This window comes from Ailuropoda melanoleuca, chromosome 14, assembly GCF_002007445.2.
Source record: "Ailuropoda melanoleuca isolate Jingjing chromosome 14, ASM200744v2, whole genome shotgun sequence".
In the NCBI taxonomy this organism is placed as follows: domain Eukaryota; kingdom Metazoa; phylum Chordata; class Mammalia; order Carnivora; family Ursidae; genus Ailuropoda; species Ailuropoda melanoleuca.
The window spans coordinates 37438403-37459231 of NC_048231.1; the positions used below are offsets into that span (position 1 = coordinate 37438403).

The following is a 20829-nucleotide window of genomic DNA, read 5'->3' on the forward strand; positions in this document are numbered from 1 at the left end:
GGCGGAGGGGTGGGGAGGGGTGGGGGCAGGAACGGGTCTGCGTGGAGCCATGAGGTGGATTTGGAAATAGCCACGGTTCACGACACCCTGAATGCCACCAAATCAGACACGTCAACGTGGTTCCATGTGGCAAAATGTCGGTTCTATGTATTTTACCACAGTGAGAAAAAAGTTGAAGAAAACCTGGCTGCTCGGGCCGGTGAGCTCGGCGGCGGGGCTGGGGGCCACTGGCGGGGGGGGCAGGGAAAGGNGGGGCCACTGGCGGGGCTGACAGGTAAGGCTCAGTGGCCGGGCAGGTGCGCACAGCGGCCCGCTGCGGGGTGACCGCGGGCGCACTGGGAGGCCGGCCCCACGGAGGTGTGTCGTCGGGACACAGGGACCGCAAGGGGACAGAGCACCAAGCTGCCGAGCAGCTTCCCCCCTTCCCCCCCGGGCCTGCCCGCACTGCCTCGTGGCCTCTGACGGCACGCCCACGTGCTGGGCAGTGAGCCGGCTGCCCCGAAGGCCAGAGCCCCGCGGCGTGCTTGGAGCCCTGCGCAGGCAGAGGAAGACTCGGGGTGGCCCGTGCCACCTTAAGCCAGGAGACCCCGTTCACAAGGTGGACAGCAGTACTACTAGCAATGTGGGGGGAGGGGTGGGCAGGATAATGGCCCCCCAAGACACCCACGTCCCAATCCCATAACCTGAGCAGGTTCCGTCCCTGGCAAGGGAAAGCCAAGGCTGCACAGGGGAGTCGGCGAGCTAGCAGTTGACCTTAGAACAGGAGGGTGACCCGGGATCATCCGGGTGGAGGTGCGGGCAGGAGAGCGGGTCCCGGGGGGGACTGGGAAGGACTCCATCTGCCCCTGCTGGTTGTGCAGGTGCTGGTGCAGGAGGGGCCGCGACCCCAGGAGTACAGGTGCCTGCAAAGCTGGAAAGGCCTGGAAACGGCTTCCTCCCCGCAGCCCCCAGGGGCGTGGCCCTGCAACACCCTGACTTCGGCCCGGTGAGACCCATGTAAGACTTCCGACCCTCCAGAACTGTTAGAGCTAACACCTGTGTGCTGTCTGACACCCCCCAGTTTGTGGTCACCTGTCACCGCGGCCCAAGGAAACTCAGGGCACCTAGACCAGGGATGAGGAAACGGTGAGCGCCCCCGCAGCTGGTGAGCTACGGGGCCCACCCTTTGGCCCGCCTCCATCCTGGCACCTGGCGCAGGCCCCACAGCCCACCAGCCCCGACCAAGGGGGACGAGCCAGCCCGCCTGGTGTCATCCCACCAGGTGCGACAAGAAACAAAAGGGCCCAAGTCTGGGAGCCAGATGGGCGGCCATGTGGGCCCCACTTGGGAGGGGGAACAGGGGCAGGCCTCATCCCAGCTTTTTCCTCTCCCAAAAGGGGGTCAGAATGAGAACAGCCACTTCAGAAAGTAGGCCTGGATTGCCTGGGAAGAGAGGGGATTCTGGGGGCAGGGGGGATCCAGCAGCCACGGTGAGGTGCAGCAGGAGAAAGAAATGGCTTCACGATGGCCAGGGCAACAAGGAAGCACTGGCCACCCCAGCCATCAGGAATGCGCTCCACCCACAGCCCAGGGCCAGGGAAACCATGTGCAGGGTCCCCCGGACCTTTGCACAGCTGCCTGTCAGGTTGGGACCACAGGTCACAGGGCTCCCTCTCGCCAAGGGCAGCCCCTAGGCACCAGCCTCCCCCTCTGGGCAACCAGGAGCCTGGCCCTCACCTCCCCAGGCACACCTAGAAGCCCCAGGTAGCTGGAGGCCACCAGCTTCTGTCGGGCTGGTTCCCAGGCTCGCCCTTGGAAGGAGGCCAAGCCTGGGGCGGGAGGGTGGAGCAGGCCACACCTGCACCAGGTAAGCAGCCTGGCATGCTCTGAGGCAGAGGGACCCCAGCTCTGGGATCAAGGCCAGCAAAAAGGCCACTCCTGTGCTCCCTGGAAGCAGCTCTGACCTTGGACGGCGGGCCCCAGATGCCCCATCTGTCCAACAAAGGCAGTAATCCTACCAGTGGGGAGCAAAGGAGCGCACCCCCAAGGTCCCACCCCTGCCGAGTCCACCTGCAGGGAGCCCAAAGCCCCTTCCTTCTTCTCCTAACAGTCTCCCAAAGACTCAGCTGCCCCCCACTCAGAGGGCCACACTGCCTCCCAGCCTTGTCTCCACACCTGCGAGATGGGGAGGACACTCCTGCCTGCCCATCAGGGCTACGGTGAGGCGGGATAATGGCTCTGGGCCCTGCAAGTTCTTTCACTGTTACTAAAAGCAGCTTTCTGAGCTGAAGGTAAAAATGTCCTACTTCTGATCTTTGGGCTCGTGGGTGCTACTCTTGCAGGCGATCTGGCCCAGCTTGCCGTGACCTACGGAACAGGCCCAGCCACCCTGCTGGAAGCAATGAAAGATGGGGCCGACATCCACACTGGACTCCAGGCTGTGCAGGGGCGATCCCCTACAAGGGGCCAAGCACGTACGCCCCAGATCACCTCCACACCTCCCGGACCACCGTGCAGGGAGGAGCCCAGCAGCCACCAAGGAGAAGGCAGAGCCCAGGGGCCTTGGCTGAAGTGTATGTGGGGCGAGACACCAGAAGGGCTCCAAGATGGTGCCCAGGGAGCTGGGAGCCCAGTGGATTCCGGAGGCAGCACGGGCTGGCAGGGCCCGCTGGAGACCCCGGGCCTTCCGTGGAGACCCAGGGAGACCCCATCTTAGGAGTGGGGCTGCACAGCGCTGGGCTCCACCTTCTCAGGGCCCCCAGAGAGGGGGACTGCCCAAAGAGGAGGGAGAGAAGCACATACTGCCCCCTGGCAGCCCCGTGGAGGAGCCCCAGCCCTGAGCTGGACGCCCAAACCTGGCCCAAGCCCAGGCTCTGCCCCGCTGTGGGACCCCGGCTGACCTCGGGGGTGCCTGGCCCGCTCAGGCCTCCAGCTCAGAGACAGCAGTAGCTGGACTAGGACTGGCATGCTTCGAGAGCTCTCGGCTCCACGGGGGAGCCCAGCATGGACGGCCACCTGGAACCAGAGACAAACAGACCCATGCAAATGTCTGTCAATGGAGGCCCCGGGCGTGGCCCAAGGCAACCGGGCAACTGGCCATGAACAACAGCCATTGTTAGAAGTCACGCTGCCAGGACCTGACACGGAAAGGAGGGTCTGAGGTCCAGGGAGGCTCAGGGAAGCGTCCGACCGAGCAGGGTGAGGCCCATACTGCCAAGACTTGGCCTCGGGACCCCCAGTTGCAGGCCTGCAGGATGCACGCCAGGGCCCAGGCGAGGACTGGGACTCCAGCAGCTGCTCTGTGCAGGCCATCTGACACACTCATTCCGCCTTCACCACCCTGCCCGGGAGGGGGCCATCCCCTCGTTGCAGAGATGGGGAGACAGCGTTTCCACCACGGTGAGACAACATGCCTCATTTCCAGAGCCCCCCCCTAACCCCAGAGAGCTGGAAAGAGCACTCTGCGGGATGCTCAGCCCCCAGGGGACCCGTGTCCTGCGGCCGAGCCCTGTGGTCGCCAAGGCAAAGCGTCCAGAGAAAATCCAGGGTCCCAGATCAGGAGACTTGCATGCGGCCTGGCTCAGCCCCACTGCGGGGTGACCTTGGGCGTGTCCCTGGCCCGATCTGGGCCTGCTTCTCACTCTCCACCTTGAAGGTGCTGGTTCTGACAGTCTTCGGGCTGTGAGCAGGTGAAGGCGTGCCCGGGCCGCTGGGCGTGGGGAAGCTTGGTGCAAGCAGGGCTGTGACTTACATGCATCACATGGACGCAGAGACGCACTCACAGGACCCAGAGAGCAGAGCAGGAGGACAGGCCTGCTGGGCCCCAAGTGCCCCCGCACCAGTCCCCAGGAACAGTCTTACCGTGGACACTGGGTCATCCCCAAACTTCACCTGACAAAGCCGGCCAGGGGGAGGGGAGGCAGAAGCAGGCAGCTGGTCGGGGAGGCTGCTGGGCCCTTACCCTCCAGAGGCACCCAAGGAGGTCCCAAGGCCAGGCACCGGGCTCCTCCTCCCAGATGCAGGCCTTCCGCCCGCCCACCCGCTGCTGACCGCTGTCCTCTGGCAGGGGCCCCAGGAGCACATGGGGCTTCTTCCCGCCAACACTCTGGGCCCTTCTGTGCACCCAGGCCCGGCACCATCTGGACTGCATAATCCTACCACCTCCCCAAAGAGACCAAATGCCATCGTGTGACAGTACTGATAGCTACAGAGGAGGTCCCTGTCATTGCCGTTCATCACCTAAGTACACCCAACTCTAGAACATTCCATCGCTCACAGCAACTCACTGCTGCCCACCTGCTTCCCAGCCAGGTGCCCGGAGCTCTTTCCCTCACATCCCCCACCCACTGCTGAGTAACTTGACGACTCTCCCAACAAAGGCTCCTAGAGCCCTCTTAATCCCCTCCTTCCTGAAGGGCTTCCTCGCAGCCTTGCCCCAGCTCAGCGGCCTTCCCACCGCACGTCTCCCCACTCCTGCTCCTTTCAGAGCCAGGAGGCAAGCCCAACCCTGTCTGGTCAGTGTGGGAGGCACTGTGGGGACCTGGCTCGACACGGAACCTGTGGAAAGTGGCCCAAAGTGCCTTTGGGAACCACTGAACCCGCCTCCTCACCGGCCTCTCACTAAACCTGCTTTTTGTTCAGTGACCAGTATTTGCTGAAGGTCTTTGCCAGCCAGGTCCGGATCCCAGAGATGGGAGGGGCTCCCCAGCTGTGTGGGGTGGGGTGCCGCGCCCACGGGGCATCCCAAGAAAGGGGGACACACGCACACACGTGCGCGCACACACACACACATGCACACGCATCTGACATCAGAGCCGAAACCCCGAGGACAGAGGGTCTGGGTGTGAGAACCCGAGGGGCAGGTGGGGGGACTGCCCGAGTTCCAAGGGATCTTCCAAGTGATGAAAATACTCCCCAACTGGATTAGATGACTTCACGAAAGTCACTGGCCTGTGCCTTTGAAATGAGGGAATTTACAGTATGTAAATCATGCCTCATAAAAGCTGGTACATATTAACGAACAAGGGGAAAGGCAGGCCAGGGAAGGACGTGGAACGCACGGCCGTGTGGAGGCCAGGATCCGGAGCCCACAGCTGTGCCTGCGTCCTGTGGCAGGGACAGTGGCTCTCTTCAGGTGCCAGGGACAGAAGAAGGTGGACGAGGGGCCTGTCTGCCTCTGCAACGGCTGGGGACCCCGGCAAGTGACTGACCCCGCAGGGAGTGTCCGGAAGGCAGACAGAAGAAAGGAAAGGCAAAGATGCTCCTTACGTGTGACAAGCACAGGGCCACTAGAAGTCATATAGGAACCCTTACCCAACGGGAACAAGGACTAGGACTGCTAGGGTGGAAAAAGGAGCCGGGACAGGACGAGAAAGTTCCCAAGGGAAGACAGACAGTGAGATCAAGCAAGAATCCTCAGCCTCAGAAACCCGCTTGGAGATGTGGGTTCCATTGGGTTGTCTCCCAGCTCCCCAACTGGCCAGGGCGAGCCCTGGAGGGAAGAGCCAGAGCTGGCAGGTCCCAGGCAGCGCGGGAGGGAGGGAAACCCGGGGCTTCCGGCAGCCTTTGTGCTGGCAGCGCTAAACCCTCCAGCCGTGCTGTCGCCCACCTGTCCGGGGAGCGCTGCAGGCCAGGCCCAGGGAACGCGGTGGTGGCGGAGGCGGGCTGGCCTGCCCTCGGGAGGCTCAGGAGGGGGACAGTGAAGGCAGCAGCCCCACAGACGCCCACGGTTACAGAAGGGCCAGGGCCAGGAGCTGAAGGCACCTTGCAGGAGGGTGAGGGAGGCCAGTGGAGCAGGGGCCCGGAGGGGAGGGGAGCACTGCAGGCCACCCACACGCACTCCTCTATTCCCAAATCCTTGTTCAGCAAGCCATGCTGGTCGCTTGAAATTGGCCACGACAGAAATATCTGCAGAAACTACCAAGTGCCAATTTGCAAATCAGGGGTTTTTGTTCCCTCCAGAGAGTACCAGCATAATACTCTGTGTGTGTGTGTGTGTGTGTGTGTGTTGTTAGGGTGTTTCTGAGAAAAGGACATTTAGGCTGAGACCTGAGGGACACATAGGAGTTTGGCACATGAAGAAGAGGGGGAAAGAATTCAAGCATAAGGAACAGCAACTGAAAAAACCCCGAGGACGGAAACAGGCAGATGGGGTGCCGTCCACAAAACAGCCAGAGAACAAGTCAGGAGAAAGGGCGGGGACCAGACATGGGGCGCCCCACAGGCCAGGGCAGAGGTGAGATTTTTCTAGAAGGGGAAGCCCTTGCAGGACTGCAGCAGGGGAGGATATAATCAGGCCAAGGAGGGTCCCCGAGTCAGCCCTGAGAGACCACCCACAGTCCGTGCTACTGTGCCCCCGTGTTCCAGCCTGCCTCCCTCCCTGCCCACCCAACTCAGGGTTACAGCACCTCTTCCTTTACTTGACCAGCCACTTCTCTCTCCCCTGACTATGTGATACAGTGGGGGCTTGCCCATCACAGCCCCTGCCCACTGACCAGCCATACGACTCACAGCTCTGGCCAGAGACAGTGGCTCAACAGTCATGCTCCTCGGGTCAGGAGGCCAGGGAGGCACTCTCTTTCTTCCGTGGAATCTCAGGGTTGGGTGTCCCCATGGACACGGAGAGGATGGCCTCCTGGCCTGCCTGCTCCCACCCTGGAGTTAGCATCTCTGTGGCTGGGCGGGAAGAGTACACGAACTCCCCCGAGGGCTTCAGCCGGTTCTGTTCTGGATCTTACCACAGGCCCTGAGAAAGCCCCAGCAGGGACCTTTCCTAGGCAAATAACCCAACAATTGCCAAGAGTCTTACTTCCTTGTTTCCTCTTTTGTTTTCCTTTGATTATTTGAATTTGTGTTTCATTTTGTTTTGTTTTGTTTTATCATGCATGTGCCCTGTTTTCATAAGAAAAAAAAATCACAAAGCTATTTGTTTTTAAAGACAAACCCAAAGCCTGCTTCTTTACACAGCCACGCCTGGCTTGGCCTCTGGTCCCCGTGGGATCACAGTCCTGCTGGTTCTGTTCCTGCCTTCAAAGTACAGGGAGGCTCAGCCGCGGCCTGGGAGACGTGGCTCTTAGGGGCTGCGTGGGACTCCATTTACTCAGGACGCTGTGCCCTGGGGGAGCCTGTCCCCACTGAGGCAGGAGCTGGAGACAGACTTTGGTTCTGCCTCTGAGAGCGGCACAGCTGGCTAGGTGCAAGGGCCTCCCCCGGGTTCTGACTCCCTCCCAGATCAGGATCTTTACTGAGCATCCATGGCCCCCAGGGGCTTGGCCCCAGCGGCAGCAGCCTTCTGGGTGGGGCTGGAACACAGATTCAAGCAGTTCACCGCACACCAGCCCAGCCTCGGCAGCCTCCCGTCTGTGCGGCCCCATCCAAGTCGCTTCCCCTCTCTGAGCCTCCCCTCTGCTTTTCTAAAGAGGTCCTAGCAGTTACACACACAATTACTCTCGGGCAGGGAAGGGCACGGGCAGCCGGAAAGGAGAGGCGAAAAGGCATTCCCTGTCCTTGGGGAGAACTCCGGCCTGTCTGCCAGAGGTAGTAATTATCGTCGGAGCTAACATTTATTGTAACATTTATTGTAACATTTATTGTAACATTTACTGCATGCCAGGCTAAGCACTTAACACTACCCCATTTAATCTGCGCAACTCTGTAAGGAATAATAACCCCTTTTAACTCAACCAAGCCTCCATTTGCTCATCTGATGATGGACCCGCCCAGGGTCACACAGCTAATGAGTGAGTAGTGTGAGGTGCCTGCCAGGAGATGAGCTCCACAGCCAAGCTCTAGACCCCTGGCGGTCTGGGGCCCACAGAGGTTAAGAACCTTGATGGGGGGAGCCTCAGAGGGAAATCCCAGAGGAATGCCCTTACTCAGCCGAGGCTAAAGGCCAGGAGGGCAGTCAGGGGGCCTTCCTGCAGGAAATGGGACTGAGCAAGGGCCCTAACAAAATTTCAGTGGCATTCTTCTGAGAACTAGAACAAATAATTCTAAAATGCCTATGGAACCACAATGAATAGCCACGGCAACCTTGAGAAAAAAAGAACAAAGTCAGAGGCACCACGCTCCTGGATTTCAAACTAGACTACAAAGCTGAAGTAATCAAAACAGTACAAGTGAGCATAAAAATAAACACAAAGATCAATGGAACAGAACAGGGAGCCCAGAAATAAACCGACAGGCATATGGTCAATTGGTCTGCAACCACGGAGGCAGGAACAGGCAACAGGCAAAAGACGGGCTCGTCAACAAACGGTGCTGGGGAGACTGGACAGCGATGTGCAGAAGGCAGCCGGGCCGCTCTCTTACACCCCGCACAAAAATAAACTCAAAATGGATTGAAGACTTGAATGTAAGACAGGAAAGCCAAAGACTTTAGGCGGTAAGCTCCTTGACATCAGTCTCGGCGATAATCTTTTTGGATTTCACACTGGAAGTAAAGGCAACGTAAGTGAAAATAAAACGAATGGGCCTGTATCAAACTAAAAACCTTTTGCAAAGTGAAAGAAACCATCAACAAAACAAAAAGGCAGCCCAGGGAATGGGGAGATATTTGCAAATCACACGCCCAAGAAGAGTACAATATCCAAAGTATATAAAAAACTCATACGACTCAATAGCAAACCAACAAAAATCTGATCAAAACTTGAATACACATTGTTCCATGGAAGACGTACCAACCAGCACACGGCAAGATGCTCAACATCACTCATAGGGATCAACAATCAGAACAGGTCACCGCACACCTGTCGGAATGGCTAGAATCAACAACATAGGAAACAACAGGTGTTGGCGAAGATGCGAAGAAAGGGGAGCCCTCGTGCACTGTCGGTGGGGTAGCAAACCGGTGCGGCCACTCTGGAAGGGGCTGGAGGTTCCTCAAAAAAATTAAACTAGAACTACCCTACCACGATCCAGCAACTCCACGTCTCAGTATTTATCCAAAGAAAGCAGAAACACAAATTCGAAAAGATATATGCACCCCCCTTCATTGCAGCATTACGTACAAGAGCCGAGACAGGGAAGCAATCAGTGTCCATCACAGACGAATGGATGAAGATGATGTAACACATACACAATCAAAAGCTACTCAGCCGTAACAAAGAATGAAATTTGCCAGCAACACGGGTGGACCCTGAGGGTATTGTGATACGTGAAGTATGACAGACATACACAGACCAATACTGCACGATCCCACTTGTATGTGGAATCTAAAAGACAAAACCAAACCAAACCCAGACTCAAAAGACAAAACCAAACCAACCCAGATTGGCGGTTGCCAGAGGGGAGGGGCACGGAGGGATGGGTGAAGGGGATCAAGAAGTACAAACTTCCAGTTACAAAGTAAATAAGTGATGGGAATGTCATGTACAGCAAGGGGACCATAGTCCACAAAATCGTAGTAACTTTGTATGGTGACTAATAGTAACTAGACTTACACCCGAAACTTATTACTAACATAATATTATATGTCAATTATACTTCAATAAAATTTACAAAACCAAAGAGCCAGTGGGGCAGAGCAGGAAGAAAGGACATCCAGGCAAGGCACAAGCTGTCAAATGCTGGGGAGTAAGGGAAAGTGGCACATTCCAAGTTCGTGAGTTCAAAACCAGACATGAACAGAGGAATCCACAGCACCCAGTGGAAACTGGAATGAGCTGAAGTTCCCTGGAGTGTCAGCCCCTGAGATCTGGTGCCATCCCCGCTGGCCCAAATCACCTCCTCTCCTCCAAGTCTTCCAGGCTTCCCTGCCACCCTGTCCAGGAAGCTTCCCCTACTGGTTTCAGGGCCCATGCCTTCTCTCTTCAGAGAGAGATCCTTTTCTCCATGTGTTGGAGTGCTGGGTACCACACTGGGCACCTTTTAACATTCAAGATCTCCTTTTAACGTTGCACCCTCTCTGCTAAACAGGATGACTATGCCCGTTTTGCAGATTCAGAAAGTGAGTCTGCAGCCCAGAGGGTCTGGACCCCTCCAGGCAGCTCTGCAGGCCAGGATGAGTCGCCCAGCCTTCTCCACCTGGGCCCAGGTGCCCAGTGAGCTCTGTAACAGCAAGGTAGGGGACAGCCAGGGGAGGGGAAGGAAATGGAGGCTTGCCTCAGCCCTGCTCAGGGGAGCAGCCAAGACACCTGCCCTCTAGGGAGAGGCAGGACCAGATGATCACCAAGACCCCTCTGAGCCACCTGGAGAAGTTCACAGGTGTAGGGGAGGACGCTGCCACAGGTCAGACCGCAGTAGTGCTGGGTTATTGTTCAGTGCTGGGTTATTGTTCACCTCACAGCAGAAAACCACGAAAGTCACAGACCCACCCAGTGGTCTCCAGCCAGGGGGCAGCCACAGAGCACAGCCCTGCAGTAACCATGCAGTTATCTGGTGTCTGAGAGCTTTCAAAGTAACAGGATGGATATTTCATAGTCTTGGAGTGGCGCAGGAAGACAGCAAAGGGAAAACTCTAAAGAAAAAAGCCAATCCATCTGAATGCATGGGGGGAAAAAAGCTTCTGTGAGAGCAAAAGACAAGGGGAAAAATATTTGCATCACGTAAGACAGAGTTAAAAGCCCGCTGTACAAAGAGCTCTAACAATCAACAAGTGAGAGACCAACCCAAGAGAAAAAAAAAAAAAAAATTAAAGTGGCCAAATAAGCATTGGAAACAATCATCCCCAAACAGCAAATTAAACACAATGAAATAGCACATGTCGCCTAGTCAGTCTGATTAAAAGGTTTGCCAACCCCAGGTGTAGGCGAGGGAGTGTGGAAACCATGGCCTGGCCATTTCCTGGGAGGGAGGGTAGTGTGTCCACCCTGCTGCAAGCCCGCCTGGCGCTGTGCGGGCAATTTGGTGACATCCAGTAAAAACCGTTCTGGAGGTGTGAGCCCTTTTACGCGGAGTCCCCAGTAAAGAGACTGTATGTACATCCTGGGTCTAAAAGGCGCCACTGGCTTGACTGACCCCAACTACGTTGGTAAAAACGACTTTGCAGGACACTAAATGACAAAGGGGGGCGACCACCATGTACTAAGCTATAAAACACATGGCAGAATGGACAAATGGCATTCTCTGGCATAAACTCTGTGGGCTTTTTCTTAAGGTGTATCTCTCGTTCCACTCTTGCTTCCTTCCCGGCGCTCATCCTGCCCTAAACTCCGGTACCAGGCTGAACTCAGCGGCCTCTGGAGACCCAGGAGCTCTCCCTTCGAGGGGAAGACGGTGCTACCCGCACACGGACGGTCCCCTGGGGACGCACCCCTGCCCCGCCACGTCCCCGCGCCCGAGTTCGCGCCCAGTGCCCGCGGCCCACCACCGGGATGCTGCAGCTGAGGCGTGCTCCCCAGGAGCTCGGATCCGGGCTCGGGCCCTCGGATCCTGGACCCCAGGACGGAGGCAGAGACGCCGAGAGGAGTTTCAGACCCAGGCAGGGGGACCCTCGGGGACCCGGGCCAAGGATGGCTGGGGGAGGAGGAGTGGCGCTCCCACCCTCCCTGAAGCAGGGGCCGAGGAGTGCCCGCTGGGCACCGGGGCCGGCGCCACAGCCACCGCCGAGCTCGGGCTGGCCCGCGTCTCCCAACGGCCCCGCGGGGCTGTCCCCCGGGCCGTGCTCACCGAGCATCTCTTTGCGCCGCTGCGTGTGCGGCTGGTCGGTGTAGACCCACTCGAAGTCGGTCCGGCCCGCGCGGTTGCCCATAATGGGGCCAGGAGCGCTGCACAAAGCGCGGTGCACGGCTCGGCTCCCCTCCACCTGTCTGCCCAACCACGCGCGGCGCGGGGACCAGTTTGCGGCTCGGGGCGGGGCCGGGGGCGGGGCCTCTCGCGGGGGCGGGGGCAGGTGCGCCCCAGAGGCGCGAGGGGCGGGGCCCGCGGGGCGGGGGCGCGGCCCAGACCTGGGGCGGGTGGCGGCTGCTCCCCAGCCTCGATCACGTCGGCTGGACGTGGGACTAGTAGCGCGCCACCCGCGGGAGTCCCCGACCCCCAGGTCGTGCGGGGACGCCCCGGTGCGCTCGCTACCCCCCACCCCGCCTGGCTCGCCCACGGCCGGTCGTCGGGTTTCACGCACGCCCCAGCCGGCGGAGCGCCTGATCTCCCCGCGGCCCAGACGCCGCCCGCCGCCCCTGCCTCCCGGGATGAGCCCGGGTTAGCGCCCACTTGGGGTGGGGGTAGGGGTCAGGAGGCTAGAGATGAAATGCTTGCAAACGGAAGGTGCTAGGAAAGATTCACCGCAGCAAAGCTCCCTTCCCCTACCTGTCCCCTCCCCGGCCCTCTCACGCAGCCACCACGACCCGGAGGCAGATGACGTGTCTGTGGCAACCGCAGGCCGGTGAGTCAGCCCCACCCCTACCTTCAGGAAAATCGAGGGACACAAGGACACAGACACGGAGGAGGCCTATTATGACTCAGGGTGAGATGTGCCGTGACACAGGGAGGGGTAGCTAGCTAGGGTCCCGCAGAGGGGTCTCTTGCATTGGGCCCTGAAGGGTGAGTAGGAGTCAACAGCTAGAAAAGGAGAAGGGCACTGCGAGTGAAGGAAACAGCAGATGAAAAGGCTCAGAAGCTTGGAAGAACCCTGACATTTTTAAAATTATAATAGAGTCCAGGGTTTGGGGGAGTGGGGGTACAGGGCTCCTCAATTTCACCTTTTCAGGGATTCCTCTCACTCCTTGGGAGCTTTGTAGGGTGTGGCCAGTTCGCCTTTGTAGAGCCTGTAACGCCTGGCCTGTACTGGGAGCTGTCTGGGTAGCAGACCGGCCTGGCAGCCGCAGGTGCCACAAGGCAGGGAGGCAATAGTGGGGAGCTTCCCTCCGGTCTCCTGGAAGTCCATGGCCCAGGGGTGTGGTACACTTGGCAGGCCTCCCTCAGCCAGGGCCAAACGCGGTCCCGGCCTGAGCTGGAGAGCAAAGCAACTGTGCGTGGGCATCCCGTGGCAGCCAGCCACCTGCCGGGTCAGGTGTAGGAAAAGTGGGCCCACACAGAGGTTGGATTCCCAATCCAACGGGAAGACGCTCGGCGCCTAGTGTTGCCACCACCCCTTGCAGCACCCGACAGGGTCACCCAGCCCCGCTTGCACAGCCTCAAAAACAGAACTCACCGCTCCCCAGGGCAACCTGTCCTATTCTCAGCCAAAGGGACCTCCCACCAGCTGGCACTTTACAGATGAGTAAACGGAGGCTCAGAGCTCAAATGGGCCTTGCCTAACTACACAAGAATAAGCAGCAAAGCAGGGACAGGCCCCTGATCTTTGACTTGAAAAGCCCAAAGTCAGCATGTTGGCCCCCATGTTCCACTCAGTGAGTTCTGGGTCCCGGCTCTGCCCTCTGGGATACCATCACGCCTGCCAGCCACCCCGCCCCGGGGACAGGGATCAGAAAGCTTCATTCGCACATCTACCCCAAGACTCAATCTGTCCGGATGGAAACCAGCCCAGTGCCTCCATTAAGGAAACCAAGGCCAAAGAGGGCACAAGTCAAAGGACAAACTAGAGAGAGACAGGAGGGTAGAACAGGAGTTCAACATGCATGACTCCCAATCCAGCACCCTGGCCAAGCAATTCCCAAGTCCCCAAAGCAGGCCCAAACCAGAGAAACTGACTTCAAGATGGTGAACTTGATCCAGCACACGTGATCGCCTCCCCACCACGCCCCTGGTCCCAGCAATGACAGAGAATACACATTTGTCTGTAAGGTGGTGTCCTGGGTGGGATCCTGGAGCAGAAAAAGGGCATTAGGTAAAAAATCTGAATAAAGTATGGACCTGAGTTAATAACAATGTATCAATAGTGATTCACTAATTATAACAAATGCACCATACTATTATAAGATCTTAAAATAAAGGATGTGGGGTGTGGAAGGTATGTGAACTCTTCATACTATCTTCCCGATATTTCTATAGATTATAAAGTTTATTTTTAAAATGATGTTTATTCTTCCAAAATCTTTATTATACATTGTATGTATAGTCACTCCTCTGTGACCCCCACACACAACCTTCCCTACCCCCATTTCTCCTGGGAGAAGCAGCAGCCTGGGTGGGGGGTTCACTGACTCTCAGGAGGGACCCCAACTATAAGCCTGGGTGTCTTGCACTGCCTGCGAGGAGCAGAGGTTACCTGCACCCAGAAGTCTTAAGTGTAGTATTTGCTGTCCCAGCAGGAAGCCCTCTTCTGCAGCACAGGGCACGTTGGCACGTTCTCGAGGGGAACAGGCCAGAATGCATTCCGTACAGCCCCTCCCACCCCTGCCCGAAGCCGGGGAAGCTAACAGCCCGTGACTCAGGGTCAGCCCACACAGGAGGCAGGCACTGCAGGAAAGGAGGGCAACCACTCCAAGAAAGAGAACTTCCCATCTGGGAAGACAGGAGCTATTGGAAGAGCAGAACCGGGTTGAGAAATGAGAATAATATTTTCATTTCAGGACACACACAAGGTTATTGCCATTTCACCCATAAAGTAAATAAGTAAATAAACCAGAGACAGACAGGTGTAAGTGGCTTGTTTAAAAAAAAAAAAACTTCTCTTAGAAGAAAACATAGGCAAAAGAAAACATATGACGGGGGGGGCAGTCTCCCCAGGCAAGGGCAGCAAAAGCTACAATAAACAAATGGGATTGCATCAAACTAAAAACTTCGGCCCCAGTGAAGGAAATCATCAGCAAAACAAAAAGGCAACCTACTTAGTGGAAGAAGATATTTTCAAGTAATACACCTGATAAGGGGTTAACATACAAAATACATAAAGATCTTGCACAACTTTATATTTAAAAAAAAACCACCTGATTTAAAAATGGGCAGAGGACCTGCATAGACATTTTTCCAAAGAAGACAAGCCGAGGGCCACCAGGACACAAAAAGATGTGTCATCACGGAAATGCAAATCAAAACCACAATGACAGATCACACCTGTCACAAGGGCTAGTACCAAAGGACTAAAAGTAAGAAGTGTTGGCGAGGAGGCAGACAAGAGGTAACCCCCTGCACTGCTGGTGGGAATGTAAACTGGTTCAGGTGCTGCAGAAAACAGTACAGAGGTTCCTCGGAAAGTTAAAAATAGAGCTACCCTATGATCCAGTAATCCCACTTCAGGATTTATCTAAAGAAAAGAAAACACCTTTTTTTTTTTTTTTTTTTTTTTTTGAAAAGAGGATGAAGCAGGGGCAGAGGAGAAGGGAGGGAGAGAATCTCAAATAGGCGCCCCGCTCAGCACGAGCCATACAGAGGGCTCAATCTCACAGCCCTGAGATCATGACCTGAGCCGAAACCAAGAGTTGGATACTTAACCGGCTGATCTACCCAGACACCCAAGAAAATAGCAATTTGAAGAGACATGTGCACCCTATGGTCATTGCAGCATTATTTATAATAGCCAAGATCTGGAAATCACTTACGTGTCCATTGACGGGTGACTGGATAAAGAAGAGGTGGGAGATATATATACACACAGACACACAGTGGAATACTAGCCGTAAAAAAGAACGAGATCTTGCGATTTGCAACAACATGGATGGACCTAGGAGGTATTACGCTAAGTGAAATAAGTCAGAGGAAGAGACATACGGCAGGATTGTGTTTCCCTGTGGAATCTAAGAAACAGAACAGAAATAGACTCGCAGATACAGGAGCAAACTCTCAGTTACCAGAGGGGAGGGGGCTCGGAGGGCGGCAGAGTGAAGGGGATGAAAAGGTACAAACCTGCCGTACGAAGCCACAAGCCACGAGAACGCCATGCACAGCACAGGGAACACAGGCGATAATACTGTAGTGACTGCGTAGGGAACAGAGCGTAACTGGACCTATCGTGGGGACCGTTACGTTCAAAGATAATGAATCACGGGGCGCCTGGGAGGCTCAGGCGGTTGAGCGTCTGCCTGCCGCTCAGGCCATGATCCCAGAGTCCCCGGATCGAGCCCCGCGTCGGGCTCCCTGCTCGGCGGGGAGTCTGCTTCTCCCTCCGCCTCTCCTGCTCCCCCTCTTGTGTGTACGCTCTCTCTCTCTAAAATAAATAAATAAAATCTTTTAAAAATTTTTTAAGAATTAAAAAATAAAAATACCGAATCACTGCAACGTACGCCTGAAACTAGTAGGATGTCGTGTGTCCATCATGCTTCAATTAAAAAAAAAACAAACCCGGGGCGTCTGGGTGGCACAGCGGTTAAGCGTCTGCGTTCAGCTCAGGGTGTGATCCCAGCGTTATGGGATCGAGCCCCACATCAGGCTCCTCTGCTATGAGCCTGCTTCCTCCTCTCCCACTCCCCCTGCTTGTGTTCCCTCTCTCGCTGGCTGTCTCTANAAACCGCGCTCTATTGAAAAAGAAGCACATGAAAGAAAAGAGACATGAGGACAGATACAGAATCCCGACATCTGTCTCGAGTGATTTCTAGGAGGACAGAGAAAAGGAGGAGGGAACACTTGTACCTCCACAGCCTTATTTTCTTCACAGAAGTCATCTCATACCGAAATTATAATTATAATTTAATTATATGGAAGCATGAGTATTCCTATCTGAAATAAATCTTTAGAGCTTGTACTAACGTACTGATTATTGTCCGTTCCCTCCTTTAGAGCGTCTTGTTTTCAGGGGTTCACCCGTGGTGTCCCTAATGCCCAGAACAGGGATGCCCTCAATAACAATTCACTAAATGAAAGAATGGGTGGATCCGTTCAAACAAGGAATCAATGGGGACCCCCCAGATCAGAAGACACGAGCCTTCAGCCTGAAAAGGCTTCAGGGTGTCAACAAGGTTGAAACTTGGTTGAACCACTTTGGGTGACTTGCAGCGACATCGTCCAAAGCACCCCACACACCCGCCTCAGGGGCAGGAATGTCACTGCCGGGCACGTGGCCCAAAGAAATGAAACCAGCCACCAAAGACACGTGTAGGAATATTCAGAACAGCTTAACTGGTCAAAGCCACAGCCCGGAGACAGCCCCAGCCACCCAGCACAGCAGAACGGACAGACAGACTTCCCGTGGTCAGTCCACGTGCTAGCAGGGTGTGCGGCAATGAAACAGAAATGCTCTACACACCCCCACACAGTGTACTATTCAGGCCTTTTGATTTTCTCTAGTTTTTTTTTTTTTAAAGTCATCTCTACACCCAACATGGGGCTCGAACTCACAACCCCAGGATGAAGCATCGCATGCTCCACCGACGGAGGCCCCGATTCTCTGCATTTCTGATGCTTGGACATCCCCTGACCGTAAAGAGACTGCCCTTCCCAGGGCTAACCAGTTCCTAGCGCAGTAAGTGCGTAGCCAGGGAGCCTTCCCTACACAAACTCACCAGTCCAGAGCCTGCGCCCCTCACCACCTCCTCCAGCCGCTCACACTCGGGGCCAGTGTTCCCCGGCCCTCATTACCCAAGAGCCAGGAACCAGACACCTCGACAGACAGACTGGCCAGCCCTAAACCTGTTTACCCGGCCTCACCACTCCTTCCCGCGGAAACCACATTAGAGGCTCCTGCCCAGGCTTTCCCACTGCCCTCCGCTCCTGCCTCCCATGCATCCCTTCCTCCCGGGAACTATACCTAACAGACTCTCTTGCCAATGGCAGTCCGCTCCTCATCTGTTGGCCTTATCGCACCTGAATTATAATAAAATCAACATTATAAAACAAGCGACCGGGGAGCAGGGAGGCTGGGCTCAGACTGAGCTGAGAGGCCTAGGCCCCTACGCTGTCTGGGGCCCACCTACTGCCTGCACCCGTGTGAGCTGCAGCCTGGCCAGGGGTCACCTGCTGGGGCCACCAGGGCCGGCGAACTTGCCTGGTGGGGCCACGGACTCCCACCCGGAACTCGGAAGCCGGGTCCTCCTTAGGTTCTGATTGGAGCTGTTACCTGCCTAGATTCCAGGATGACAACACAGGGCACCCCCTTTTCTTAGGGATCTAGCTGAGTTTCTGAAAGTCTCCTCGGAAGGGACAGAGCCATGGCTTACTTCCCTCCTAGGGCCGTGGCCAGGCCTGAGCAGGCAGCACTGACCAGTGGTGGGCAAACTGAGGTGCCGTGCTCCCTACTTTTCAGCCTGCCCAGAGGGAATACTCCTTCGAGGTACCCATGAATTTCGAACCACACCCTGAGTCAGTGCAAGGCCACCCCCCTCAGGGACCACGGCACCCTGCAGGTCCCTAACTATGTTGTTTGCCTGCTAAAGCCTTGATTCCTCCCTGATTTGGAGGGGTAGGAGGGATCACATCCATAGAGAATTTGGAGGGAGGGAGGCGGGAGAGGATTAAGGGGAAGAGGAGGGAGGGAAGGAGGAGGAGGGAGAAGAGGGGGAGAAGAAGGAATCACCCCAGGAGTGGCTGCCGCCTAGAGGCCCCGTACCCCAGACCCAATATTGCTAAAATTAACTCCCCCCAATCAACCCCCCTAGAGATTCTGCTCTTAGCCATTTGGCTAGTGTGTTCCACTCAGCGCCCATTTCAGTGCCCTCAGCCTGGCTGCCTTCACCCCTTCAGGGACACACACCTCTCCAGGTACCCGTGGGCCTCAACAGCTTTGCCTTCACGCACCATCCTTGCAGACAAGACCTGGCCGCATCCACCTTCCTCCGGGAGCACTGCTGTGACGCTACGGGCATGACCCCTTCCTCTAGCGAGATTCATCGGACACACTCCTCAAGGTCCTACGAATCCAGCATCTGTTAGTCCTTTTTGGCTTCTGGCGGCAACATGTTCCTCATTTAAATTCTACCTCAATTGGATTCAGGCTGCTCCTTAGAACTAGCTCAGCGTCAGCGGGGCCGCTAATGAAAGGCTCGAAGATGGGTCCAAATTAAGTCAGCAGGCACTCCCTGCAGGGCCTCCGAGAATCCTTCCCTGGAGAGGCCTGGGCAACCTCCTGTCCTGCCCCCGGGCTCCCGGGACCACCCAGGATGGCCCTTAGTTGTCCAAGGGCTTCTGATGCAAGAAACTGCCCATCTTGGCCTCATGCTAAACACCATTAAAACCAAAATTGCTGGCTACATACCGGGCTTCCTGGAAATAGAGGCGTCCACAGACCCTGAGCCTGGGACCCTCCCAGGGCAGCTGCCCCTTGCTTGGGTCATGGAAACTGCACCCCACAAGCTCAGCACGGCTGGCAAGGCCTCCTACAACAGGAAGGAGCCAAACCTGAGCCCTCTGGCATACTCCCCTGGCCTCCCCTGTCCTTAGTCCCTGCCCAGATGCTATGTGCTCCTCCCAGGGGGACGATCACCCCTCCCCCAGGCCCTTGGCTAACCAGAAGCCCCCTGTTAACTGAATGAACATCAGTGAGAGCTGGCTGACTGTGTGAGTTGCACCAGCAGCCAACATAAAGATGACAGCACTCAGTGAAACACGGCTGCTTTTCTCCTCTTAGGCTGTCCCAGACAAGGGTCAGGACCCAGTGGTCAACACATCTGGCCAGACTTCGGGCACTCATCTTGGCACTGGCACCCTGGCCAACAACTGCCCCCCCACCCCCGTTCGTTGATTATACACACTGTAGGGTCATTGACTGAGGGTAAGGGACTCAGAATCTCTTGCCCCACAGACACCCCAAATCACACCTGTCTCCCCATATCCGAAGGCCACAAAACAAGGCCTGGCCAGCCCACTCCTCTCCCCTCTCAAGTTACAGACAGGACTGGTAGTAACCAGGTACACATTTCACTTCTCAGAATACACAGTGCTGGGCTCTTGGAAAAGGCACTCAACAGAACTTTCTCATCCCTGATGCCAGAGAGGTTGAGCTCAGAGACATAACGGTTTCCTCAAACACCTTCTTTTCAAACTTTAATCCAGCAAATGGACCCCAGACAGGGCCTCTTTCTTGCCCCAGGCCTTAATCACTCTTAATTCAAGATCCTTGGCCAACTCAAAATTCAATGTCAAGTTTTTAAAATGTCCTACGCTCCTTTTCCTACATTTAAAGTGGGATTTGTCTCCCCTCCATGGTCATAAAGACTCATATATTATATATAGGTCTCTAATATTGTCTCCCCCCATCTTTATAAACTTCCAATCTTGCCCCCATCCCAGAAGGGCTGGAGGCCAGAGCGAGGGCACCTATTCTCCTAAAACCCATTAACCATAGATTGTCCCATGGGCCAGGCAGCTGCTCACCTGATAGAAGGTCCATCTGAGCCGAAACTTACACATACACACACACACACACACGGAATAAACACAAAACCTGTCAAGGGCAACCGCACACCCTTCTGTTGACTACTGGTCTCAGTACTGTCTGTCCAGGAGCTTTCATTGGTTTGTAACCGAAGGCTCACACCGTCCAAGGGAACCACGGTTTCAACAAGGCACTGCGTTTGCTTAATACAATCCCCACAACCCGAAGACCTCGCCACTTTGCTATCACCAACCAAACCAACATCTGAAGCAAAGAGCCGGCAGTAAGTGGCCAGATTGGAGGGCCTGCCTGCAGGCTCACGCGGGAGCCCCAGCCCAGCCTTGTCGCAACACCACGGAGCCACAGGAATATAGCCACATCTCCCTGAGCAGGGACCCAGGCCCACATTTCAGATGACGTCCCCATGGCCCGGGAACTGGCTGCTGGAGATCACTGTGGAAGTTCACCCCCACTCTCAAGGCCCTGCCGCAGCCACATCGGCAGACTGCCTCTGCTAAGGCACACCGTGGACCCTGAATGCTTTCCTTCCTTTGGGATTAGGGATTCTGTGATGTTTCTGAGCGTGCTGTTTGCTTCGCCAGGATCCTGGTTAATTCCTTGCTCTCTGTGGAAGCATACACTCCTACATGTATGTGCCAACACTCCACACCCACAGGGAAATCTGGCCAAGGTCACTAGTATCTGGGCCAGTCTAACAATTCCTGGAGATAATGCGTTTCCCCGGGGGACACCGGCCTCATACTAGTCAA

General features: G+C 56.0%; 1 protein-coding gene across 2 annotated transcripts in view; it reads right to left on the reverse strand.

Annotated features, from left to right (window-relative positions):
* Positions 1 to 20829, reverse strand: part of DEGS2 (delta 4-desaturase, sphingolipid 2) — a 33724-nt gene that overhangs the window by 6595 nt on the left and 6300 nt on the right. The window contains exon 1 of one of the 2 annotated variants that reach the window (XM_002917464.4): positions 11587 to 11721. The exons of the other annotated variant lie outside the window; for it this stretch is intronic. Coding sequence (XP_002917510.1) covers positions 11587 to 11668 — 82 coding nt within the window. The 5' untranslated portion in view covers positions 11669 to 11721. Of the gene's footprint in view, positions 1 to 11586; positions 11722 to 20829 lie in introns of those variants that run through there. 2 annotated transcript variants of the gene reach the window in all.